We start from the raw sequence: 25,657 nt of genomic DNA on the forward strand, positions 1-25,657 counted from the left end.
TAATGCCCTGCAGGTAGGAGACAAGTCTGCCAAGCAGCTGGGACCACTCACCAAGGAGAGTGGAGTGGACAAATAGCTGGCAAGTCCTCTTGGTAAGGTTAGCTTGTGGACACGCCTGCTATTTGCTGTGGCTATGAGATATCCTTCCCGAAATGATCTGCCATGGGCTGCCAAGAAGTGGAACACCATTGAGCAGGGAATTAAGCTTCTGAAGGAGTTTTCTGTGAAGGAAGTGCTCTATGGAGATCATGGCACACATGAGCCTGATGACATTCCTCTTGGAACAGGTCTCATGAAGAAGCTTATTAAGCGTGCTCCTTCATCCTATGCTAACATCTTGGCCAGCAAGTTTCTATCAAGGGGTGATAATGGAAGGTCTTTCACTGCTGGTGAGTTCACTGACCAGCTCAGGCAGGTAGAGGACAGCTTGTCACATTCTGGCCTAGACTCTGCCATAAAAACTCTGGGTACAGAGATGAAAGAGATAAGGAATGACATTAAAGATACCATGAAAGAACTGAAGGAGGAAATCAAAACCTCCATTTCCAATCTGGTAAAGCATACCATTCCTGCATCATCTGAATGGGTGCATGTTTCTGCCATCAGGAACAGATGCTCACCTCCTGCAAGGCAATTCCAGCCCAGGAGGAGACAAATTCCACCTAGACATCAGCAATCACATGCGTCACTGTGGATACTTCTGCGTGACAAATATGGTGAGACCGTGAACAAGTGGGATGGTCAACCTACTTCAGCTCTTTCAAAGAGAGTCAGGGGTGTGCAGAGTGGCAGAAACAGAGGCAGCAATGCCAGGAAAGTAGCTGTCACTTCTTCAGCTCCCCAGAGCAACTGCAATTGTTCCAACAGTTGCAGTTCCTCTCACAACAACACCAAACATTGTGTACACCCCACAATGCCACGTTCAGCATTAGAGGTGCCCTGCCTCCAGCCAGGAAGAGGAAAGGGATAGTGGAGAGAACCAAATCTATTGGAATGTATTCATTAGGTGGCCTGGCAGTTCAAAAGTTCAGAAATACAGGGCTTTAGTTGACACAGGTGCTCAGTGTACTTTGTTGCCACCCAACTGCAAAGGGACAGAGTCTACATCTATTTTTGGAATCACTGGTGGATCTCAAGAGTTAACAAAGTTGCAGGCTGAGATCAGTTTAACTGGTAAAGAGTGGAAGAAACATACTGTTGTAACTGGTCCTGATGCGCCTTGCATTCTGGGAATTGACTTTTTGAGACAAGGTTGTTTCGAAGATCCTAAGGGTCACAAATGGGCTTTTGGAATAGCATCTGTAGAGACTGAGGATGGTAAATTGAAATTGTCCATCGAACCTGAACTTTCTGATGAATCTGCAGTTGTGGGACATCATGACATAGAGGATCTGGAAGTGCCAATTGCAACTCAAACTGTGCACCACAGGCAGTGCAGAACTAACCGTGACTCTTTGTTGCCCATTCATCAGCTGATTCGTCAATTGGAGAGTCAGGCTGTCATCGAGAAAGCTCATTCACCTTTCAACAGTCCCATCTGGCCTGTGCGTAAACCTACGGGCGATTGGAGGCTGACAGTTGACTTTCGTGCCCTCAACGAGGTGACTCCACCCATGAGTGCAGCTGTGCCGGACATGCTGGAGCTCCAGTACGAGCTGGAATCGAAGGAGGCTAAATGGTATGCAACCATAGACATTGCTAATGCTTTCTTCTCTATTCCCATAGCCAAGGAGTGCAGGCCTCAGTTTGCATTCACATGGAGAGGAAGCCAGTACCAGTTCAACCGTTTGCCTCAGGGGTGGAAACACAGCTCAACCATCTGTCACTCAGTCATCCACAATGCACTGGAGAAAGGTAAAGCTCCAGAGCACATCCAGTACATCGATGACGTCATTGTGTGGGGCCAAACTGCTGAGGAAGTCTTCAAGAAAGGTAACAAAATTATTGACATTCTGTTGCAAGCAGGTTTTGCCATTAAGAGAGACAAGGTCAAAGGACCTGCCAGAGAAATTCAGTTTCTGGGAGTGCGGTGGCAGGATGGTCGCCGTCACATTCCTCAGGATGTGATCAACTGCCATCTCTACCATGGCAGTTCCCACCAGTAAGAAGGACATACTTTCTTTCTTGGGTGTAGTGGGATTTTGGAGACTACAACTTCCTGGTTTCAGTCAAACTGTCAAACCTCTGCATGATGTGACTCATAAGAGAAACAGTTTCGAGTGGGGACCTGAACAACAAGCAGCCTTTGATCAGATGCAGTGAGAAGTAGTCCATGCAGTGGGCTTGGGACCTGTGAGATCTGGTCCAGACATTAAGAACATTCTGTACACGACTGCCAGTGACAATGGTCCAACTTGGAGTCTTTGGCAGAGAGCTCCAAACGAGACACATGGTCGTCCTCTTGGTTACTGGGGTCGTAGCTACAGGGGTTCAGAGGCAAATTACACTGCAACAGAGAAAGAGATACTAGCAGCTTATGAAGGAGTGAAAGCAGCTTCTGAAGTGATTGGAACTGAGTCACAATTGCTTTTAGCTCCTAGACTGCCAGTTCTAAACTGGATGTTCAAGGGCAAAGGTTCATCACCACATCATGCCACAGATGCAACCTGGTCTAAATGGATGGCTTTGATAACCCAACGAGCACAAATGGGGAATCTTGACCGACCTGGTCTGGTGGAGGTGATCACCAACTGGCCGGAAGGCACAGTCTGTACCAAACCTCCAGAGGAGAAAATAACTCGTGCTGAGGAAGCTCCTCCCTGTGGTGATCTCTCTGATCAGGAAAAGAACTATGTTTTGTTCACAGATGGTTCCTGTCGTCTTGTTGGGATCAAGTGAAGATGGAATTCAGCAGTCTGGAGTCCTACCAGGAGAGTTACTGAAGCGAGAGATGGAGAAGGAGAATCCAGTCAGCTCGCTGAGATAAAAGCTGTCCAGCTTGCTCTTGATGTGGCTGAACGTGAGAATTGGCCTACCCTTTACCTCTACACCGAGTCATGGATGGTAGCCAATGCTCTATGGGGTTGGCTAAAGGACTGGAAGAAGAACGGTTGGCAGAGGAAAGGAAAGCCTATTTGGTGTGCTGATCTATGGCAGGACATTGATGCACGGCTGGAGAGAACTCCAGTGAAGGTGCGGCACGTAGATGCACACATGCCTAAGAGCAGAGCTACTGAGGAACATCACCACAACCAGCAGGCAGACCAAGCTGCTAAGATTGCTCAAGTTGTTACAAACTCTGATCTTGACCTTGATTGGAAACACCGAGGTGAGCTGTTCTTAGCTCGGTGGGCCCATGACTCATCTGGACATCAAGGCAGAGATGGAACATACCGATGGGCTCGCAATAGGTCAATTGACTTGTCCATGGATGCTATCACCCAAGTGATCTATGACTGTGACATCTGTGCTGCTATTAAGCAGGCTAAGCGAATCAAGCCCTTATGGTATGGTGAGAGATGGTCAAAGTACAAGTATGGTGAAGCCTGGCAGATTGACTACATCACTTTACCTCGATCTCGTTCTGGCAAGCAGTATGTGCTAACGATGGTAGAGGCCAGCACTGGATAGTTGGAAACCTATCCAGTTCCACATGCTACTGCACGTAACACCATTCTTGGCTTGGAGAGACGAATCATGTGGAGACATGGAACTCCAGAGAGAATCGAATCAGACAATGGTACTCATTTCAAGAACAATCTAGTGAAAAACTGGGCCAAGAGCATGGCATTGAGTGGATCTACCACATACCCTACTATGCACCAGCTTCAGGGAAGATTGAACGCTACAACGGTTTGCTGAAAACCACCCTAAAAGCCATGGGGGGTGGAACTCTGAAAAACTGGGACACACATTTAGCACAAGCTACCTGGTTGGTAAATAGTAGAGGTTCAGTAAACAGAGCAGGACCTGCACAATCAGACTTGGTCCAAACAGTAGACAGTGATAAAGTTCCTGTTGTACGTGAAAAGAATCTGTTAGGGAAAACTGTTTGGGTATTTTCTCCTTCGGGCGAAGGGAAACCTGTCCGAGGGGTGGTGTCTGCTGAAGGTCCTGGTCACACCTACTGGGTAATGCAGGAGGATGGTGAAATCCAATGTGTGCCACAGAGAAATCTAACTTTAGCTGAGAAAGTTTAAATTCAGAGTGTCTAATACAAGCTATTAGGAGTTTTCTGTTCTAGGTACCATTGGCATCCAACAATAAGAGAATCTATGAGAGAATCTACAGTACATGAGCACGAACCAAATGTCACCTGGGAGTCCCTGTTCTCGTCTCACCTGTGAGGAGACAAACTGTTCTGAGCTTTTGAATCACCTACACATGAGATAGCTGGAATGAAGTGTGAACTGAACTTGTAATATTCGTTAGTGTAAATATTGGTTTAGATTAGATCAGATAATTCTCAGCGATACTCTGAGTGAAGTAGACAGGGGTGGATTGTGCTAGTTTGAAGCAGGCTAGAATGTTTTGGTAAGAAAAACTAGACCATAGGCTGTTAAAAAAAAACAAAAACCAATGGTGATATCTACTTTCCCTCTGAGTCTTGCTGAAGAAGAATGTAAACATTAGATATCATTTTTGCCATTTTGTCTTCACTCTCTGGCTGGGCTCTGGCTGAGCTGCATCTCCCTAACCTCTCCTGCCACTCACTTTTGCTTCTTAACCTCTTGGCTGCACCTCTATTCTTCCTTAGGACTGGGGTAAGGTTGAGAGGGGCAGGGGGAAGGTGCAGGGGTGTTTGAAAGCCCCTCCTGGGGACTCAGGTTTCTGGGAGGGGAGTTGTGCTTCCGTATTACTTTTTACCTTGTATATTTCTGTATATAACTGTATATACTGTAAATATCTGCTTGTGTGTTGTGCTAGCTGTAAATAAATAGCTTCATTTATATTCCCAGAACCTGGCTGAGTCTAGCTGGGTATTTCTTAAAGTGGGGGGGGGGGCGGGGAACATCCAAACCACGACAGCTGACTGTGTTTCCAAGGGAACGTTTTCACACCTGTTTTGTAGTACTGAGAATCCAATGCAAGAAGTTCATTACAGCTGTTACACTGAGAGCCTCTCTATTGTGAGTCACCTGAATTGAGTATGTAACTGAAAACTTGATGCTTCGTGCCGTGAAACTTGCTCTTTTCAAAAGCAGTCATGTTTCCAAGGTTTGAAAGCCCTACTTCTTTTGTGACTTGCTTGGAGCCCCAACATAATGTGAAAACATTTGTGTATCTCAGTATACCTACCAGTTAGATGTGTGTTTGTCCACTCTTGTTACCTTGAATACTGAGGGCATACTTGACAACCTGTAAAGCAGTCACTTTAATACTTAGTTCTTACCAGTGTTTCAGCTTTGCAGGACAGCTTCCATTCTGCAGCAGTTTTTTCTCCATCTTTTCTATTACTCTGTACTAGCTATATATGCAAACTGATAATTAATACTAAAAAAACCTCTTTTTTGCATTTCTGAATTTCATTATTTCCTTTGCACCTGCATTATATTCAGAATTACTTACAAATTCTGGAAAGCCTTGTTGCATTATAAAGATGCTTTTTGTCATTTATCACTGCTACTACTACATATGTGAAGGTAGCCTTATTTGCCTGTCATCTTCTTTTGCAATGGATTGTGGAATCTTTGCCTGTACTGCTTTACCTGTGCTTTTCCAGAGTTAATTCAGGGGACTTTGCATACATGGTTGTTTTTAGAGTGCTGAAAACCCATTTCACACAATGGTAGAGCAGATTAAAAAGTAGAAATTAATGTTGCCAGTACTTCACAAGTCACCATTTCATTTTGTGGGATTCTGTATTACACTCTGTCCAAGAACTGAAATACTTTCTGAAAGTCACATGCTTTCAAGAGAAATCAGTCCTGTTAGTGCAGTATTTGTAGTGTCATGAATCTATTCCCTCCATAAAATTCTGAAGAGTCAGCCTAGTTATGTTAATCTTTGTCATGTCAAACCATAAGTTCCTTGCTGAACTTCACTGATTTTTTTTCACATAGAATCATCCAGGTTGGAAGAGACCTCCAAGATCATCCAGTCCAACCTAGCACCCAGCCCTAGCCAGTCAACCAGACCATGGCACTAAGTGCCTCATCCAGGCTTTTCTTGAACACCTCCAGGGATGGTGACTCCACCACCTCCCTGGGCAGCCCATTCCAATGCCAATCACTCTCTCTGTGAAGAACTTCCTCATAACATCCAGCCTATACCTCCCCTGACACAACTTGAGACTGTGTCCCCTTGTTCTGTTGCTGGTTGCCTGGGAGAAGAGACCAACCCCCACCTGGCTACAGGCTTCCTTCAGGTAGTTGCAGACAGCAATGAGGTCACCCCTGAGCCTCCTCTTCTCCAGGCTAAACAACCCCAGCTCCCTCAACCTCTCCTCATCGGGTTTGTGTTCCAGGCCCTTCACCAGCTTTGTTGCCCTTCTCTGGACACGTTCCAGCACCTCAGCATCTTTCTTGAATTGAGGGGCCCAGAACTGGACACAGCACTCAAGGTGTGGCCTGACCAGTGCTGAGTACAGGGGAAGAATAACCTCCCTTGTCCTGTTGGCCACACTGTTCCTGATGCAGGCCAGGATGCCATTGGCTCTCTTGGCCACCTGGGCCTTTTCCTTCAGAAGAGGAACTCATTATACAAAACACATTGTAGCATTGCTTTGCTACACATACCTATTGACAATGGGAAGGGGAAAGGAAATTATATTCAGCATCTGACCAGTTAGTATGAAGTTAGAAGGTATTTTCTTATTTAGCATTGACTGCTATCAGGTAAGTTTTGGCACACGCTAGAAGATCTTGCTTCTAATTGAAGCACTTCTCATGTGTAATGCCACCACTCAAAGAGATCTACAACCATACACCTATTCTTGAGTCATGAGGCAGAACTGTCTGAATGCATTGCTTCTCTACAGGGTGTAACTAAAAGGATGTAACTCAAATCAAGCATTTCTTCATCTTTCCTAAAAAAAAGTTTTAAAAAACATTGAAAAACAAGAGATTTTGTTCTAGGACATCACAATGAGTCTGTTACCAACATTAACTTATAAAAACTGATTGTTATGATATTAAGCATTTATTTAAATACAGCAGAGAAAAGAAGGGTGAAAGTAAGGAATTCTAATGATATGTATGGAGAGAAGTGAATGTCAAATAGAGGGGTTTGCCTTGCCTTGCTTTAACTAGAATTATGGTAGGCTGATTAAATTCCTGATAGAGACTGCAGGACTTTTTGTGCTCAGAGGCACAATCAGCAATCTCCAACAAATAGTCCAGTGTAATTATTAGTAATAAAATGTCTCCAAAAATCTTGGATCTGCTAAGTAATCTCCCACTACTGTCAGGTTCTTGCTCTCAAGATCATTTGCGAGGAAGACTGAGAAACATCAATTATGAGATACCTAAGCTCTGCATTTTATTGATTTGATTGACACCTTTCACTGCAGTGCTAAACCATGAAATTATCAAACATAAACCAGACAGTTGGGCAAGTAGACTAATTAAGTCAGCACTTATATGCATACAGTCTTGTGAGACTATAACTGGGACGAATGATCACAATACTTTTTTGGGTACCTCTACTACTAGGGAAGGAAAATCCTTTCAAATGTAGTTGCCTGATAATTAATATTTGTACTGGATTGAATAACTTCATTTTAAAAGTCTTAGTGCTTTTTTATTTTGCTTTAACATATTAATCAAAATCTTGGCTTTTATTAATCATGTTTTGCTGAGGTGAATCTGATTAGTCCAGGGTTTGATGAAATTATGAAATATTGAGGTTTCTTGTATCAAAATCGCCAATTTAACGTTTTTTGGGGGGGTTTTGTTGTTTTTTTTTTTTTTTTTACTGGTTCAAGCTGGAGCTTGAAGCTTATCTAGAAAATTAGAATTGCAGAATAGTAGAAGTTCAGAGGGACCTCTGAACCCCCCAGAACTAGCCAACCCCTGCTGCCAACTCAGGTACACCCAGAGCAGGTTGAACAGGAACATGTCTAGGTGGGTTTTGAAAGTCTCTAGATAAGGAGACTCCACTACCTCTTTGGGCAGTCTATTCCAGTGCCCTGTCACCCTCAAAATAAAGAAGTCTCTCCTTAAGTTCAAGAGAAACTACCTGCCTTCTAGTTTGCATTTGTTGCTCCTTATCATCTCACTGAGCACCACTGAGAAGAGCCTTGCACCATTCTCATGACCTCCACCCTTTATATACTTATATGCATTAATGAGGTCCTTCTCAGTCTTCTCTTTTCCAGGTTAAAGAGCCCTAGGTCTCTCAGCCTCTTCTTATAAGGGAGATGCTCAGTCCCCTCATCATCTTCATGGCTGTCTGTTGGACTTTTGCCAGGATACTCCTGTCCCATTTAAACTGGGGAGCACAGAACTGGACACTAAACTCCAGGTGTAGCCTCACAAGGGCATGGTAAAACAGAATGAGAACTTCATGTGACCTGCTTGCCACACTTTCTTAATGCATCCCAAGAGACTGTTGCCCTTCTTGGCCACAAGAGCATATGACTGGCTCATGGTGTGCTTGTTGTCTAGCAGCATTCCCAGGCCTTTCTCCAAAGAGCTGCTTTTCACCAACCCCTAACCTGTACTGATGCATGGAAGTACCCTTCCCCAGGTGCAGGACTCTATACTACCCTTGTTGAACTTTGTGAGGGTTCCTTATGTCTAGCTATCCAGCCTGCCCATGTCTTGCACAGCCATCTGGTGTGTCACCTGCTCCTCTCATTTTTATATCACCAGCAAACTTGCTGAGAGTATGCTCTCTACAATCAGTGAGGTCACTGAGAGTATCTTAAGCTAGGCTGCACCCAGTACTGATCCTAGGGGAACACTACTAGCCACAGGTCTCTGACTAGACATAGTAGCATACTTTACAAACTGATAAATGCAACTTCTATGTGTATGTTGACACCAAACTTAGTAATCTGAGCATAATACCAGAGGCATTCATGGAAAGAGAAGGTAATTGAGAGCTATCTTCAGATAGCTGCTATTGCAGTAGTTTGAAGTATCTTTTGCCTGTATCAGCTGCCATATAAAAGCAATCCATAGAAATAAGGTGGTCAGATGCTTAGGTGGAATTAGTTTTTTTTGTTGTTGTTCTCCATGATAACACTGTTAGACTTACAACTGATTATGTGACAACACTAAAAGAGTGGAGTATGATGTAATAAAACTGACCATCCTCTTATATTTCATGTCTTAGGATAACTAGCTTATAGTACTAGAGCTTTGGGCTTAGCCTGCACTCAGATGCCTCAGTAGGAGCTAGTAGGTCAGTCCTGGCTCACCGGAGAGGTCCCAGGAGACTGGAAAATGGCCAACGTGGTCCCCATCCACAAAAAGGGTCGGATGGAGGAACCTGGGAACTACAGACCTGTCAGCCTGACCTCAGTGCCAGGGAAACTGATGGAGCAGGTTCTCTTGGGGCCAATAACTGCGCACCTGAGGGATGGCAAAGAGCTCAGGTCCAGCCAGCATGGGTTTAGGAAGGGCAGATCCTGCCTTTCTAACCTGATCTCCTTCTATGATCAGGTGACCCACTTGGTAGATGTGGGGAGGCCTGTGGATGTGGTCTATCTGGACTTCAGCAAGGCCTTTGACACTGTCCCCCACAGCAAACTGCTGGCTAAGCTGTCAGCCCATGGCTTGGATGGTAACACTCTGTGCTGGGTTAGGAACTGGCTGGAGGGACGGACCCAGAGAGTGGTGGTGAATGGTGCCACATCCAGCTGGCGGCTGTCACTAGTGGTGTCCCTCAGGGATCAGTGCTGGGCCCCATCCTCTTTAACATCTTCATAGATGATCTGGATGAGGGCATCGAGTCAGTCATCAGCAAGTTTGCAGATGACACTAAGCTGGGGGCAGATGTGGCTGGGTTGGAGGGCAGAAGGGCTCTGCAGCGGGACCTTGACCGCCTGGACAGATGGACAGAGTCCAAGGGGATGGGGTTCAATAGCTCCAAGTGCAGGGTGCTGCACTTTGGCCACAACAACCCCATGCAGAGATACAGGCTGGGGTCGGAGTGGCTGGAGATCAGCCAGACAGAGAGGGATCTGGGGGTACTGATTGATACCCACCTGAACATGAGCCAGCAGTGTGCCCAGGTGGCCAAGAGAGCCAGTGGCATCCTGGCCTGCATCAGGAATGGTGTGGTCAGCAGGAGCAGGGAGGTCATTCTGCCCCTGTACTCTGCACTGGTCAGACCACACCTCGAGTACTGCGTTCAGTTCTGGGCCCCCCAGTTTAGGAAGGACACTGAGATGCTTGAGCATGTCCAGAGAAGGGCGACGAGGCTGGTGAGAGGCCTCGAGCACAAGCCCTACGAGGAGAGGCTTAGGGAGCTGGGACTGTTTAGCCTGGAGAAGAGGAGGCTCAGGGGTGACCTTATTGCTGTCTACAACTACCTGAAGGGTGGTTGTGGCCAGGAGGAGGTTGCTCTCTTCTCTCAGGTGGCCAGCTCCAGAACAAGAGGACACAGCCTCAGGCTGTGCCAGGGGAGATTTAGGCTGGAGGTGAGGAGAAAGTTCTTCACTGAGAGAGTCATTGGGCACTGGAATGGGCTGCCTGGGGAGGTGGTGGAGTCGTCGTCCCTGGGGCAGTTCAAGGCAAGGTTGGATGTGGCACTTGGTGCCATGGTCTAGCCTTGAGCTCTGTGGTAAAGGGTTGGACTTGATGATCTGTGAGGTCTCTTCCAACCTTGGTGATACTGTGTGATACTGTGTGTGATCTGAAGTTTACACTATAAAGTAGTCAAACATTATAAGCAGGACATTTAACAAATGACTTTGTGGAGACAACATAAGAAACAGAGAAACACAGAAGGCATTAAGAAAAGACAGAATGACAAAAGACTTGCTAGCTGTTGAAAGTAAGTTTTGACGCAAGAAATTCGAATTAAGTTGTGGAAAGCAGAAGAGAAGAAAAGGCAGAATTAGATAAGAAAATGAAGAAAAGGCAGGAAGAAGGAACAGGAGGGATAGACAACTCTTTTAATAGCCTTTTTGACCATTACTTCGTTTCTTAAAGAAGGACTTAGAAACATCAACAGTTCCTTTTGTCAAATGTTTTCCTTAATTGTTGAATGCAGAATTTTATCACTATCTGTATATTAACATCTGCTTTCTGATACTCTCAAGAGAAAAATAACATTACATGTGTCACATACAGAATATTTGTTGTACATTGTTATGGGTGGTAGAAAGATCATTGTCTATAGACAGAATTTCATACTGCTGAGAAATTGTTTTAGTGAGTCATTACTGATTAACACATCACAAGAACCCTTTACATACTCCACTTTCAAAGTAAACACCATAACCATGAGGGAAGTAGGTTCTGTAAGTCTTCCATTAGGTTTCCAGGCTACCAGTATGCTCATTTCAATTCTGCTTTTCACGGGCTGTATTACTCTCCGTAATTACTGTACTCAAAGGATTCTCTGTCCTGTGCATCTCTTACTGTCATAGATCGAGTTGGACCTGCTGCTGCTATTCCTACTGTGCTGTAGTCATGGTAACTTCAGAGGTGAAGGTTACTGGATGAAGCAAAGTATTATGGGGCTTGAAATTCAGATTACAGCATGGGAGGCTTCCTGTTCCTGTTGCCGCTTCTGTGTTCCCGGTTCTTGGGTGCTGGTCTTTTCTGCTGGGATAGCAGTGGAACAAGGAGATATGGGGAGGGGAGTAGTTTTCTAAAGTCTTGGGATTTTGGTTCAGTTGCTGCTGCTGCTTTATGCTGTGCTTTTTCTGCAAATAGGCTAAGGGAATTGTGCATTTTGTACTATGTTTTTCAGATTTTTATCAGTAAACTCTTTTCTCTTTATCACAACCCTGAGTTTTTGTGTGCTACTTTCCCCTCACTTTTGTGTTGGGAAAATAGAAATAGGCAGGTTAATCTGCTGGTTTGGTTTGACCTGTTTCATTCTGATTTCAGTAATTTTACTTATTCTTGTGGTTCTAGATTTTCTCCCTGTAGCGAAAGCACTTCTATATGCTCCAGAGCTTTCTTCCTCTCCTTGTTTAGGAGTTACTGTCAAATCAAAGGATCAGCACCCTGTATAGCAAGATCTCTGTAATTTTCCTCTGGTTCTAGGACCTCTGTAGCTTTGTTCCACACAGTCTTCTTTATTTTTAATGTGTCTGATGTGAAATAAGTGAGTGTAGTTCTGGCAAGTAGAGCAGAACTGAGCCTTTTCTTGATCTGGAGAGCATTAAAAGATGCCATTTTCTTCTTATTTAACCAGTAACAATTATGCTCCCTAATCATTCTGTTTCTCCTCCATTTCCTTCCTCTACATTTCCAGCTTCCCCCTAAGCCCATATAGATTTGTATACTTGTGCATAGATTACTTGGATAATTAAAGGGAAGCAAACGTAACCTATCAAATATGGAGTCTGTTCAAAAGGTGAGCATGTATGTGTAGGCCTTATATCCATGCTGTCTCTTCTAGCATAGTGTCTTCTGGTTTTCTGTGATTAAAGATTACCACCTAGAGAACCACTCAGCCTTTCTCTGAAGACTTTGGAAGTGTGATGATTTTAGCCTTTTTTACATTTAATCTATTTTCCATAGGAGTGTGTTGCAGCTGGTAATTGTGAGTACTGTTGAATTTGTGCCTTCTAGCTTGAATTCTTGGCTGAAGACCACAGTGATTTATGTTTATCTGTTATGCCAATGCAAGTCTATGCAGCCCTTTCTTCTCATTAACATTGCCCTACCTAGTTGCTGATAAACAAAACAGTTTGTCAAGAACTTGTATTATCTTGTAAATCATTTTCTCTATCTTGCTTGCATTTGTAGTGTTTCCATGTGCTGTATTCTTTTTGCTTTCTTAGACATGTTATTTCAGTATTTGTCCAGTTTTGGTTTATTTCTCCTTGAAAATAATAATTTAAAAAAAACTACCATAGTGGTTTTCCCCACTGCCACACCACAAAGACATATTTGTTTTCTTCTTTGTTGTGAAACCCATATCACTGTGGATTCATGACTTTCTGAGATCTGTCTTTCTGGTTTTCTGAACTGGGCACGAGCTTCTTATTCAGTGTTAAAATGTAGTTTGTTTGAATAGGCCTGATTCATGAAGCAGATCCATCCCTGGGGTTGGTCTCTTCTCCCAGGCAACCAGCAACAGAACAAGGGGACGCAGTCTCAAGTTGTGCCGGGGGAGGTCTAGGCTGGATGTTAGGAGGAAGTTGTTGCCAGAGAGAGTGATTGGCATTGGAATGGGCTGCCCAGGGAGGTGGTGGAGTCGCTGTCCCTGGAGGTGTTCAAGAAAAGACTGAATGAGGCACTTTGTGCAATGGTGTAGTTGACTGGATAGGGCTGGGTGCTAGGTTGGAATGGATGATCTTGGAGGTCTCTTCCAACCTGGTTGATTCTATGATTCTGTGAAAATAACCTGTGTGTGATCTGCACATTTTGTTTGCCCTGACAATCACTGTAAAATTACACATAGCTCAGTTCTATAGTAGGATTTATTTTATGTCTCTTCTTAGGAAATAGCACTTGTTGGTCTAATTCTTTTGAGCTTGTTTCATATATTGTCCTTATTCAACATCATTCAGTTTCTCTTATGTTTAGGTGGGTCGTTGAGCAGTGTAAGTGAACTGCCTAAAGAATGGATATATTCTAGCCTTTACACATGTTAGGTTTTGAGTACTTTTATTTCATAGCACTTCTTGCTACGTCTAGAATAATTTTGATCAAGAAGTACTCAAAATTGCATCCAAATTTATGCTAGCTTTTCCCCTCATAGAATAAAAGAAATATAATTTCTACAATTAGTCTATGGCTTTCTTCATCTGGCATATCTCTTTCTAACTTCTGTCTGCTGTTGTCAGTCACAAAATATCTGTAACACTGGATCCATAATAATGTACAGACTTCTAGTAGTAGTAAGAAATAGACTGGATTTTTCTACCATATACAGCTATGTTCAGATTATTGCTATAAAAATGTAATATAAAGATCATTTTCTTGTTCAGTGTTTATGTTCATGCTTTGTACAAAAATTGCATCTCCAAACAGATATACTGAATGTATTTGTAGAGTATGTGTGTTCTAGAAGTACTTCATTTTGCCAGGAGTAATATGAGCTTCTGTGACACATTTCCTAAAGAAAGTAGTAATACTGACCTTTATTTATTGCTTATGCATATTTTGACTGGGTTTTTATATGGTTCATGGTAAATCCTTTGATTCAAAGAAAACTCCATGCAGGAAATAGGCTGCGGAATTATGTCTGTAATATGTCTTAGTGCAAAATGTGTATCTAAATTGAATTTTAGGTCTTACTGATTGGGAAGAGCTAGGATTAGTGTTGCTCTGAAGCACCTGCCTTGTATGTAGGGCAAAGCTTTTTGTACTTATTAGTGCTTAAACCTTTGCATAAACTGAAGTTACAGCTCTGAGGTGTTTTGTATTTTAGAAACAGTAAGTTCTTGTAAATTGAATGAAAGTTCTAGAACAGGTAACCACTTGATAGTATGTGTTCTTTTCCTTAAAACTATTTGTTTATTTATTTCAAACCCAGATTTTTAAATGATGCAAAAGTCCAATTTTTTAAAGGCAAACAGTTTTAAAGTGTATTTTCTGGTGAATAAGTTAACATCCAGACAAGTGGCTTTGTGCAGCACAATTAGTGTCAAAGGACAGTGATGCTGAAGTTGGAAACACATCTTTCCATGCCTTGAAAATGAAAGTTGCATTTTTCTTCAACTTGTGTTAAAATGAAGGGTAATCTTCTTGCACAGGATCGAGGAGATGAATTCACCTACACTGGGAGTGGAGGTAGAGATCTTTCTGGTAATAAAAGGATTGGAGAACATTCATTTGATCAGACATTAACACACATGAATAGGTAAGTTTTGAAGATAAAATTATCAGTATTCTAAAACAAGGAGGTTGCTTGTAGTGCTTTCATTTAAACCTAACATTTTGCTATATTCATTTACTCCAGTATGTGCTGCTTTTGTGGTGCCTCTTGCTGCTAAGAGGTGTTGTATCTATCACTATGTTTTGTTGATTTAAGGAAACATTCATCTCAATGGAATACATGCCTGTATTGCTGTTGCAGCTAGTGTTCATGTCTATGCCATTGTCCTACAATTTCCTTCAGGGGACTCTGTTTAAATGTAGTGAGAAGTTGGGTGGAAGTTTTCTGTTCTGGGTGGTTTTACTAAGTTTCACCTTCAATGATTAAATCAAGTGTGAAATTTGATTAGGAAGAAAGCTTCTGATATTCCCGTGTTAAAATAATCTTTCCTATTTTTTTCAGCCCTTTCTTCCATCTTAATTTCCTTTGAAAAACAAGTGATCAGGTGTTGCTTTATCAAAAACAGATAAGCAGAACCAAAAGTTGAGTTAGACATCAGCTTGAAATGCTTTTACGTGCGTTAGAGGCCTATCTTGTAGAAAAAGTTCTCTATCCTTTTCTATTTCTAAGAGCATAATCTCTTACACAGATAACCACATAACATCTGTGGGGCGCAGCGATTGACTGAGGCCTCTTCTTTGCCAGGTCTGCCTTTGGATTGTTGCTGCTATCGAGCAGACTGGAAAGGGACTCTTCAAGCTTTTCAGTGATAATTAGAGAACAGAAAGGAAACACCTGACCTGGCTGCTGAGAAAGGGAGAGAGGGAGGGAGACAGGACATGATACGAACAAAAGCAAGGAAGGAAGAAAGATAAAAGTAGGTTCAAGGAACAGGCTTGCACTCAGTGAAGAGAGAAACCTTGCTTTGGGGAATTGAATTAAAAGCTGGAATCCTTAGTTTCAGCATTTCTCTGCTCTTCACAAATGAGAAATGCACTGGCAAAGCTTACCTTGTAGTTTTTGCAGGTCTTGATGTGCATGGAGTATGTACAACAAGGTACTGCTCTCAGTTATTGATTTTGGTATGTTTTCCAGCACTTTGATCCTGAAAATTATGACAGTTCTTTCTAATTGAATCAGTACTGGTTTTGCTTCTTCAGATACTTTTCCAGTTTGAAGTGTTTTTACATAGGAAACATTTTAAAAGTTGTCACAACACACCTGTCTCTTACTGTTCTGTACACCATGGGTTTCCTACCTGTACTTTGACTGTGTCTAAGCCACATTCCATTCTGTGATCCATGGTTTAGTTTAAGTTTGATTTTCATATTATTTTTAAAAATGAAAACTATTAAATCTAGGATGGTTGGCTTGTTTTACTTAACAATGTCAGCTGAGTTTTCTTCTGGAACCTTGACAGCAAACTATTTTGTGTTCTCTTTTTTTTCTTCTTGCCATACATAGATCTCATTGCTTCCCTTGGTCCTGCAGTTGTTAAAGAATATACTGAAAAGTCCATTGCTACTTGATAAAGCATTTTTAGACAAGGGAATTAGGTGTGGCTTAATTATGTTATTCTCAAAAATCTGTCATGTCAGGCAGTTTAGTTTATGAAGATTTAAAATCTCTTTCTAGGGCACTGGCCCTCAACTGTGATGCCCCACTGGATGACAAAAATGGAGCAGAGTCTAAAAACTGGAGAGCTGGTAAGCCAGTCAGAGTGGTGCGCAGTTCGAAAGGACGGCGGATCAGCAAATATGCTCCAGAGGAAGGCAACAGATACGATGGCATTTACAAGGTACTCTGATTTTTATTGAGTGCAACGTAGCCTTTTTCTTCAACTGTTTTAAAGAAGTCTCGTATTACAGAACAAATTCTTCATTGCTACTTGAAATAATTCTGTCATAGCTTTTTATCCTTGGCTAATTCTGGAAAGCACTAGAATTAAAGTATTCTGAAGAGTGATACTAGTGTAGTGATTATGTAAGCTACTTTTATGTATGGCTACTGAGTCATATCCATCCCTGGAAATTATTGCTCAGTCCTTCCAACTGTGTGGTAGCTTTTTGCATGTTTAATGACTTCTCAGTGTACAGGTTTGTGTAAAATGTAATGTAAAGGTGTGTGCCTTTCAAGAACACTCTATCAGAAATGCAAACATGTCACACCTGAGGAAAGGGCTGCTGTACAATAGTTGTGGACAGCTTAGTCTTCTCCATTCTTGTGCAGTTAATGTAGGACTACATGCATGTGCTTAGCTCGAGACAAAATAATGGCAGTAATGTTACATTGTTTCCTAGGTGGTGAAGTATTGGCCAGAAATTGGAAAATGTGGATTTTTGGTTTGGCGATATCTTCTGAGGAGAGATGATATTGAGCCTGCACCTTGGACTTCAGAGGGGATGGAGCGTACAAAGAAACTGGGTCTGAGCGTACAGGTTTGAGTCAGGACTCGCAGAGCTGTTTTTGTTCTCAGTTCCAGTAAATGAGTTTCAGAAATAGAAGTAGGTATAATGAAACCCCCTTTTTTTTGCCCTTGTACTTCACTGTGGCAGAATTTAATGCCGAAAGTCACTACCCATTATCTGCTGACCAAAAGAATCCTGTCGTAGTGACTCAGCAGAGGGAACAGTGGATGAAGCTTTTTCTGCTTTAGCAGTGAACTGCTTTGCATACATGGATTGAAAAATCAAGAGTTGGAATCCAGTTTTGTAATTGTTAGGCTGGAAAGAATTTCTACAAGCAACTATTGTTATAGTTGAGTCTGACAAATAAAAAGACCCATGCATAGTAATGCATTTTTATCTCCATATTGACTTGAGGAGTTTGCACAGATGGTGTGTTTCAGGCACAGAAATAAACTGACCTATCATGACTTGGGCACTGTAGTTTCCATGAGAGTAAGAAAGACTTTATGTACTGTTTCTTTTCTAAGCAAGGCAGTGATACACATTACAATACAGCATCATGTTCAGCTTTGCCTAACCTATTTGTGTAGTTGTAAAGGCACAGATACGGCCATATTAGAAGAATGTGATTCAGTCTGGGTTAGATTCTTTGACTTGACTATGCTTTCTTAATAATATATACTAATTTGAATGTTTCCTTTATCATGTATTACTCTGTAGTTTTTTTAACATGTAGTTACAAGGTTTTAAAATCTTCTAGGAATTGCTTGTGCTGATATTTGGGTATTCCTGTATCCCAGTCTTGGTTTAAATCTGTGTTTTTTCATCTTAGTATCCAGAAGGTTATTTGGAAGCCATGGCTAGTAAGGAGAAGAAAGATAAGGTTAAAAAGCAAACTGTGAGACGGGAGCCAACCACCCAGAGTAATGGAAACCAGAAAAGGACTCTTGATGGTATTTCTTTTTAGATATTTTAGCATTCATCATCAAAGTCTGTGATGTCACATTTACTAAGCCAGTAGCATAAAAACTTAGCAGAAGTGTGAAGTTATTTGGAATACTGATGTAAACTGATAAACACATGCTTTGTAATTAAGTAGGGTAGGGATCTTACCCCATTTTCTGCTCTTATGAGGTTTGTACTCTTAAGAGCTCTGTTTAATAGTGAACATTCTTTTGTGCAGCTGTGCTGCAGTCCAAAACAATGCTGAATAGTATGAGTTGTAGTGATTAAGTAGTGGTTTTAATGATGCATTTTATGAGTGTAATCCATGTTATAGCCTTCTAAAAACAGTTTTCTCTTCCCATTATGTTAGTTAAGACTAACACTCTGTTTGTTACTGTATCTGATGGTTATAATCTTAAGCAGGTATAAAAGAACCTACGAGTACACCCAAAGCCATGAAAATGGGAGATGGAGGGAAAGGAGAGGCTTTCCAGCTGACCCAAGAGCAGCAATGGCTGATTAGAGAAGACTGTATGAACCAGAAACTGTGGGATGAAGTACTTGCTTCACTTAAGGAAGGACCAGTATGTTTGCTGCATGAATAAATTTCAATGTTTACATTTTCTTAAAATTGTTACAAGAAATCTTGAGTCCTTCTTAAAACTTAATTTTCTTTTTGAGCTTCTGCTGAATACAGACTGTGTCTAGCATTACTTTTATAGGTAAGGTTTTAAGAAAACAATCTTTACTTACATAATTTGCTGTTGCAGGTTTTCATCTGCATAGTGGAGATCTTTCTTGCTCAAAAACCTCCATTTTACAGTTAGGGGTGGCTTTTCCATTCCTGAAGGGATCTTATTTTCTTTGAAGTTATCAGTATCTTTTTGTGCTAGTGGAAGAAATCAGACACAAACAAAGATAAATTCCTAGTTGCTATGTTTTGTTTAGATAGAAAATAATTTTATGGCAGAGAACACAGTTTGCTTTGTGTAAGAAGACAGAAGTACTGCCACATTCATGTTTTGATATTAAATTAAAATATTTTCATTCAAATCTGGATTATTGCACTCTTTTGAGTGGGAAGCTTAAGTAAGAGAGAAAATACTTCCCTAAATGTAAAGAAATTACGAGTGACTCAATATCGAAGAGATTATAGATGCTAGTAAAAAAGAAGTCCACAGAAACAATTTGTCCTGAAATATTACATGTTCACTGACAATTAGTCTTACCAGTGTTGATTTCATAGTCGTTTGAACTGTTTTGCAGAAGGCACTGAGTTTTATACCTTGATAAAACTCAGATCAGTGAAAACCAAACCATTGGTTCAACTGTCTAAAAGCAACATAAACAATTAGTTTATTTGTGAATTATCAGTGGCTCTTTGTGGTGCTTCTGTAACAGGAAAAAAAATCTATACTTCTCTGTTCTTGGACTTACAGTACTAGTTTTTGTTGTGATATTGCTGTAGTTATCTTTGCGTAGGAAAATTATCTTTGCATATTCGCTGTTGTCTGTCTTCTACTCAGTGTTTGTAATGGCCAGGAGGAGTTTCAGCTCATAAAATTGTACATGATGAGAGGCAGTAGGGAGGCATGTTTGTGAAAATGAGACAGCAGTAATTTTAAAGTGGTTGAGTTACTAAGAAACCATTTTTCTACAGATTCTTACCCGTAATTTTAGTAAGATTTCCATTTGGTTGCCATTCAAGGCAATGAGAATCTCTGTCAGTGTTGGGTCTCTGCTGTTAAAATTTAAACCTTTCTGCTTGAAATAACCACCTTCCCATTAAGTAAACAATCTGGCTTAAGGTGGATCTGGTATTTCAAACATTATTATGAAGAACTATATTTTGATTAGCTGTAGGTCTGGGGTTTTTTTTGGGGGGGGTTGTTTGCTTGTTAGTTTATTTTCCTATACCACAGCTTGGATTGTTGTATTGATATTTGAATATCACTGACATGTCAGAGATAAGTATGCCATTTGTGTAAAACACACAACGCAACTGAAACTCAAGATTCTTTAGCGATGCCCTGAGAAGTATAGGCTGGATGTTAGGAGGAAGTTCTTCCCAGAGAGTGATTTCCCATTGGAATGGGCTGCTCAGGGAGGTGGTGGAGTCGCTGTCCCTGGGGGTGTTCAAGAAAAGCCTGGATGAGGCACTTAGTGCCATGGTCTAGTTGACTGGCTAGGGCTGGGTGCTAGGTTGGACTGGATGATCTTGGAGGCCTCTTCCAACCTGGTTGATTCTATGATTCTATGATTATGTTAGTGTGCACACTGCAGAGAATTTGGCCTGAGGAGAGGAGAAGTCAGTAATCTAGTCATAAACACAGGGGGAGGTGCAGAAGTGGCTTTCTTAGCAGAAGAAATGCCCTCGGTAGAGAATCAGGATATGCAGATTCTAACAACAGTTTCTGAACACAATTACTGAATTTTATGACCTATGCTAAGAATCAGGCATGAGGAGCCCTCTGGCCTCTTTAATTTTCTTTATAGTAATAATCGTACAAACAGGCAAATAATCTTCAAAAGGTTACTTCTCTGATTTGCGGAAGAGCAGGGAAATAAAACATGCACGGACCTGCTTCCTGATTGCTTTCAGAAAGCTGCACTCGTGGATATGGAGAACTTAACTTTTGGAAGTTCATCATCTTTATGTAATAGGTGACCATTATAAGAACCTTAGTGGAGTCTATATAACTAATATTTCCTTGCCCTACACTAGAATTTTCTGAAGAAGCTGGAACAATCCTTCATGTGTGTCTGCTGCCAGGAGCTGGTTTACCAGCCAGTGACAACAGAGTGCCTGCACAACGTCTGTAAAGTAAGAATATGCTCAGCCTTTGTCTGGGCTGCTTACTTGATTCTGAGATGCCACTTGCCAAATCCATGTGTGCTTTATAGAAAGACCATGATTATTGCGTAATGTTATGAGCGAAAACATGCAACAAGTTTGCATTCAGTGATTGCTGCATTACCTTAACTGCTTGTAATAAAAGTGGAAGTAATTCATTATAGTTCCTGATAGACATAATGAGTGAAGTTTACCATTGCAGTCATTCCTTTGTGATTTATGGAATTACACTAGGAATTAGTTTGGTCCAGAAGCTAGATATTGGCACAGTAACAATAATTTAATTTTACATAGTTAAGGAATAAACCCAAATGTTATTAGTTGTGTAACACTCTCAGTAAGAGTAATTGAAAGGATACAGGGTAAATACAGTAAAATTACTTGGACTTATTTGGATGAAGTTATGTTACATTGTTATTCTTGGCATTGTTTGTTTTGTAGGAGGGCCACAGAAGTCAGTTTATAACTGTTGTATCTTAAAGTGTTGATCAGTTGGATATAATGTAAGGAGTTTGGAATCCAATTTGTGTTAAAGCCTGAAAGGACTCAGAGAGTTTGCTGTTCAAGAAGATAGGTATCCCTCCAGTAAAAATCACTGTGTTGTAATGAGTGGCCTGCTCGCAGAGTTTGATTATGGCTTCTGAAAAAAACATAAAAATTATTATGGAGAGACTAATGACCGAAATTGGAAGACCATGGAGAAGAGAAAGCTCAATGGCAATACAATCAGAAAGCACAGAATTGGAAGATGCCAGTGAAGATTTGCAAATGCAGTTGAAGTTGTAAGGAATAGTTTGATAGTAAGTAGCTGTTACTGTTTCGGGCGTAGATCTGCCCTGATGATATTCAGTTCACATGCTTGGTGGCTACATAGGTAAGCAGCCTGTGGTAACACAGTAAGGAGGGCAGCAGTGGTGTCAATGTGTGAGGGATTGTGTTGTTCTGTACATCTTTGAGGCTTAACTGAATCTCATCCCATGAGATAGATGGAGATTGTTATTAAACAGTATAGCTGGTATACTCACCTTCCTCTTGAAATGGAGGTCTGGAAAACTGTAGCATCTGACCACAAAGCTGGGGGGAAGATGCAGACATGACTGATTCACTGGAAGGCACTAGTGGAAATGAAAGGGATTTCTCAGCAGTGGTTTAATTCCTGCCAAGCTCGATGCTTCACATCCCAGCACAGAGCAGAGTTCCTTTATTAGGAGGGTATTGTAGTCACTGAAGCAGTGTTAGGCACCAGAGGGCTTGATAATGACTTCTTTTTTGCCAGTAGTAGAGCAGCCTCTGGTCTATGGTGAGACTCCATAGGTTTTGCTGATTAACCTGTCACTATAAAATAAAGTTCTCATTGATTACTTCTCTGTCTTTGTATGTCCTAGAGCTGTTTACAGCGTTCCTTCAGAGCTGAAGTCTTCACCTGCCCTGCCTGCCGCTACGACCTGGGAAAAGGCTACACCATGGTTCCCAACAAGATACTGCAGACGCTACTGGACCAGTTCTTCCCTGGTTACAGCAAAGGACGATGATGTGCTCTGATCCTTCATGTGCTGCTCCCAGTAACTTTATAGACAGTAAAGGAGAATAAATATGGGGAATGCGACAATGGACCAGCCAGCTTGATAATGGGACTCAATATATTGACACATTTTGAAGCAGCTAACCCTCTTCCCCTCATAGCCATCTTTTGGTGTAGTGAAAACTCTCTCAGCTGTCTTTTAACATCAAGGGTAGTTTGGGCCAGTTAACAAAGAAGTTTTTTGAAGAAAAAAAAAATAAAAGAGAAAAGCTTCAGCTCTTACTGGCCTAGCTGATGCTTAATTTATGAATTGTTTTTTTGTAACTACCTCAGGACAGAGGAAAATAAATTGTGGGGATAACAAAAAGTTCGTGAAGTTTTAGCTACACACTGCCTCCTGAATTTAGTTGTGCCTGGTCCATGTGGTTTGATTTACAAAAAAAAAAAAAAAATTTAAAAAAATCCCAAAACCCAACAACCAACCAAGCCAAAAATAAAACAACAAAATTAAACCCAACCCAATACAAAACCCCACAGAAAAAACAGCAAAAAACCAGAAACAGCACTTAAGCCAGCTGGATTAAACAACAGAAAATTCTGTGATGTGCAGAATCCTTTTTTTGTCTTTTTTCTTCTATTATGCTGTTTGGTTTTTTCTTTTTTGCAAGAACAGGCTGATTTTTAGTCTATTTTTGTGAGCTTCATTGTGCTTCTCTTGTATTTTATGCAAGTTGACTACTAATGACTAATGAGAACAATATGAATGCATTGTTGCTGCATTAGTGTAAGGTGAGCTGTGTTTTTTGCACTTAAGAGGGTATTCAAGACACTCTAGTTGTGTAAAAAATATTTCATATAAAAAAGCCACTTCTGTATTAGTTGAACTGTATGCTTTTAGTAGGTCTTGTATCAGTGGCAATACATCGACATGGCATTGAAGGCAGTGCTAGCTTGGAGAGGGTTCAAATCGCTTCATATTGTGATCTTAAATTTTATATACAATATACCCCCCTGCCAAATATACCTTATTAAATATTTTATGATTCAGAAAAGTTGCTAATTTTGTTTTTACTATTATCCATTTAATGAAATCATAACTTTTTTTATAGGAAGTTTTTTCCAATTACTAAATGCTTTCTGTAGGTGGGCTGCTTCTTTTTCAGACATGGTGCTTTCAAGTTTCTTAACTCATTTTGCAATGAAAAACAAAATGTGAAATGATTAAAAAAACCCAAGCAACATCAATGTACAAAGCAGCTGTCATGTAGCTACTCTGTTCTCTGCTGAACATTTGAAGGTAAACTTAGTGCACAATCTATGTAGTAGAGTAATAGGAAGCCCTTCCTGACCTGCTGGCGTTGGCAGTGGAGCTGAGAGCTGAGTGTGACCATCTGAGAGATTCCCACTGCAAGCACAGGGCTGCATTGAGCCTGAAGCATGCAAAGGGGCATATGTAGTTTATGTCATTCTCAGTAATTTAAGGGCCTTACCCTGGTGTGGTAATGAACTGGTTGTGGGGATGCACCTGGCACTGCTGGGGTTTGTGGCTGAAAGCTGGCTTAAATGGCTTATTAGCTTCATCTGAAATACGCAACTTCTCTCCTCACTCTCCAGTCTACTTAGTACTTGAGTCCAAATTACATACTGCTGGTACTGTCTCTTGACATAGGTCAAAAAAAAAACAGGTGTTGTTGAACAGCTTTGACAGATCTAACTCCTCAACTTCTATGGTTATTGAAACAATTGTTCGGCGTTTGTTCAGAGGAACAGTAGACAGATTCTGATATCCTGATGAACTGTTTTACAAAATGGAAACTCAGTATTTTATGGGGATAAAACATGTAATTTACCTTTGTAACAATCATTGTGTCTGTGTAGTAAGCACATGAGACTTGTGGCTTTTTACTTGACATTTGAGTGCTGTGAAATATTTTATACCTTTTAATGCTTTTTTCCATTTGATAGCTTTTACCAATTAATTGATGAATTTGTCGGCTCAAGGTCAACAATGGGAAGTTCTCTGCTTAATACAAAAATGTGTAAACCAGTACTTTATCTTTTCAGTGACAGACAATCAAGCAACGTGAAACTGTCTTTAACAAACATTAAAGTAGCTTGACAAGACTTTGTGGAGGTAGATTGGCGCCACAGATTGTCGTTCCTCACATCACAAGCTGGCGGCGTTGTTGCACATTTTTTTAACACCCTAAGTGCTGTGTCAGTAGCTCTTTTCTTCAGTGTGTATTTAGATGATTTAAGACCGGGTCCAGCTTTTCACATCAAAACGGGTACCTGGGCTGACTTTGCTTTAATGAAATCCATTCTCTTCTCCTGTCATTTGCAGCTTCTTTGTTAATTAAAGTGCCCGCTGAAGGCATAAGTTAGGTAATTGAAGTGTTCGAGCCCCAAAACTTACATTATAAAATGACACAAAAATACAGTACTTAAAACAGTGCTTAGAACACTGGCCTCCTGTGTGTCGTGTCAGAGAAATCTTCAAGGCATGAGTGTACATGTAGCTCTTCAAGAAGAGGTTGAGCAGTTGCTGGCTGTAAGGTGAAAACCTGTGCAGTCATTTTCACAGTCTGGTGTTACCAAGTACCCACTTCCTCATTCACCAAGTTCCTACACCTTAGGTCTGAATGAGTTTGTCTCCGTAGGGACACTCATTTGCATCAAACACAAATGAAGCTGTGCAGACTGGCTCTGGGGCTCCTTTCAGATGCTCTGGGTGGTGCAGGGGGCTGTGCATGACTGTGAAAGGATCAGGTTTACTGAAAATTTGACTGGGAAGTTCCTGGTTATGGTCAGTGTTATGGATACGGAGTGATTAAATGTAGCATTGTGTGTAGCAGTAGGACTCGGGTCTCAGGGTGCTGTTGTTATGTCTGGGGGGCCGGAGATAAAGCTATGAGTCAGTTTTCGCACAAGCCACAGGCATAACAAATGCTGCCCTCACTGTGTGAGCCAAAGTGAGCATACAAGTAAAAAATCTCTGAAACTGGAAGGAGAATACTGCTACAATAGAACCAATAGAACAAGGGGACACAGTCTCAAGTTGTGCCAGGGGAGGTCTAGGCTGGATGTTATGAGGAA

The 25,657-nt window shown here is 41.4% G+C and overlaps 1 protein-coding gene across 2 annotated transcripts in view; it reads left to right on the forward strand.

Moving 5' to 3' along the window:
- The window catches only part of UHRF2 (ubiquitin like with PHD and ring finger domains 2), a 109,997-nt gene extending 85,312 nt beyond the window's left edge, over positions 1–24,685 (forward strand). Inside the window, exons 10-16 of one of the 2 annotated variants that reach the window (XM_064140861.1) lie at positions 14,771–14,877; positions 16,468–16,630; positions 17,133–17,270; positions 18,073–18,193; positions 18,606–18,769; positions 20,911–21,009; positions 22,425–24,685. In XM_064140861.1, the coding sequence (XP_063996931.1) occupies positions 14,771–14,877; positions 16,468–16,630; positions 17,133–17,270; positions 18,073–18,193; positions 18,606–18,769; positions 20,911–21,009; positions 22,425–22,571 (939 nt within the window). In that variant the 3' untranslated portion in view covers positions 22,572–24,685. The remainder of the gene's footprint in view (positions 1–14,770; positions 14,878–16,467; positions 16,631–17,132; positions 17,271–18,072; positions 18,194–18,605; positions 18,770–20,910; positions 21,010–22,424) is intronic. The other variant, XM_064140862.1, reaches the window with a different exon arrangement.
- Positions 24,686–25,657: the final 972 nt, after the last annotated feature.

The sequence above is a fragment of the Pogoniulus pusillus genome, chromosome Z (genome assembly GCF_015220805.1).
Source record: "Pogoniulus pusillus isolate bPogPus1 chromosome Z, bPogPus1.pri, whole genome shotgun sequence".
In the NCBI taxonomy this organism is placed as follows: domain Eukaryota; kingdom Metazoa; phylum Chordata; class Aves; order Piciformes; family Lybiidae; genus Pogoniulus; species Pogoniulus pusillus.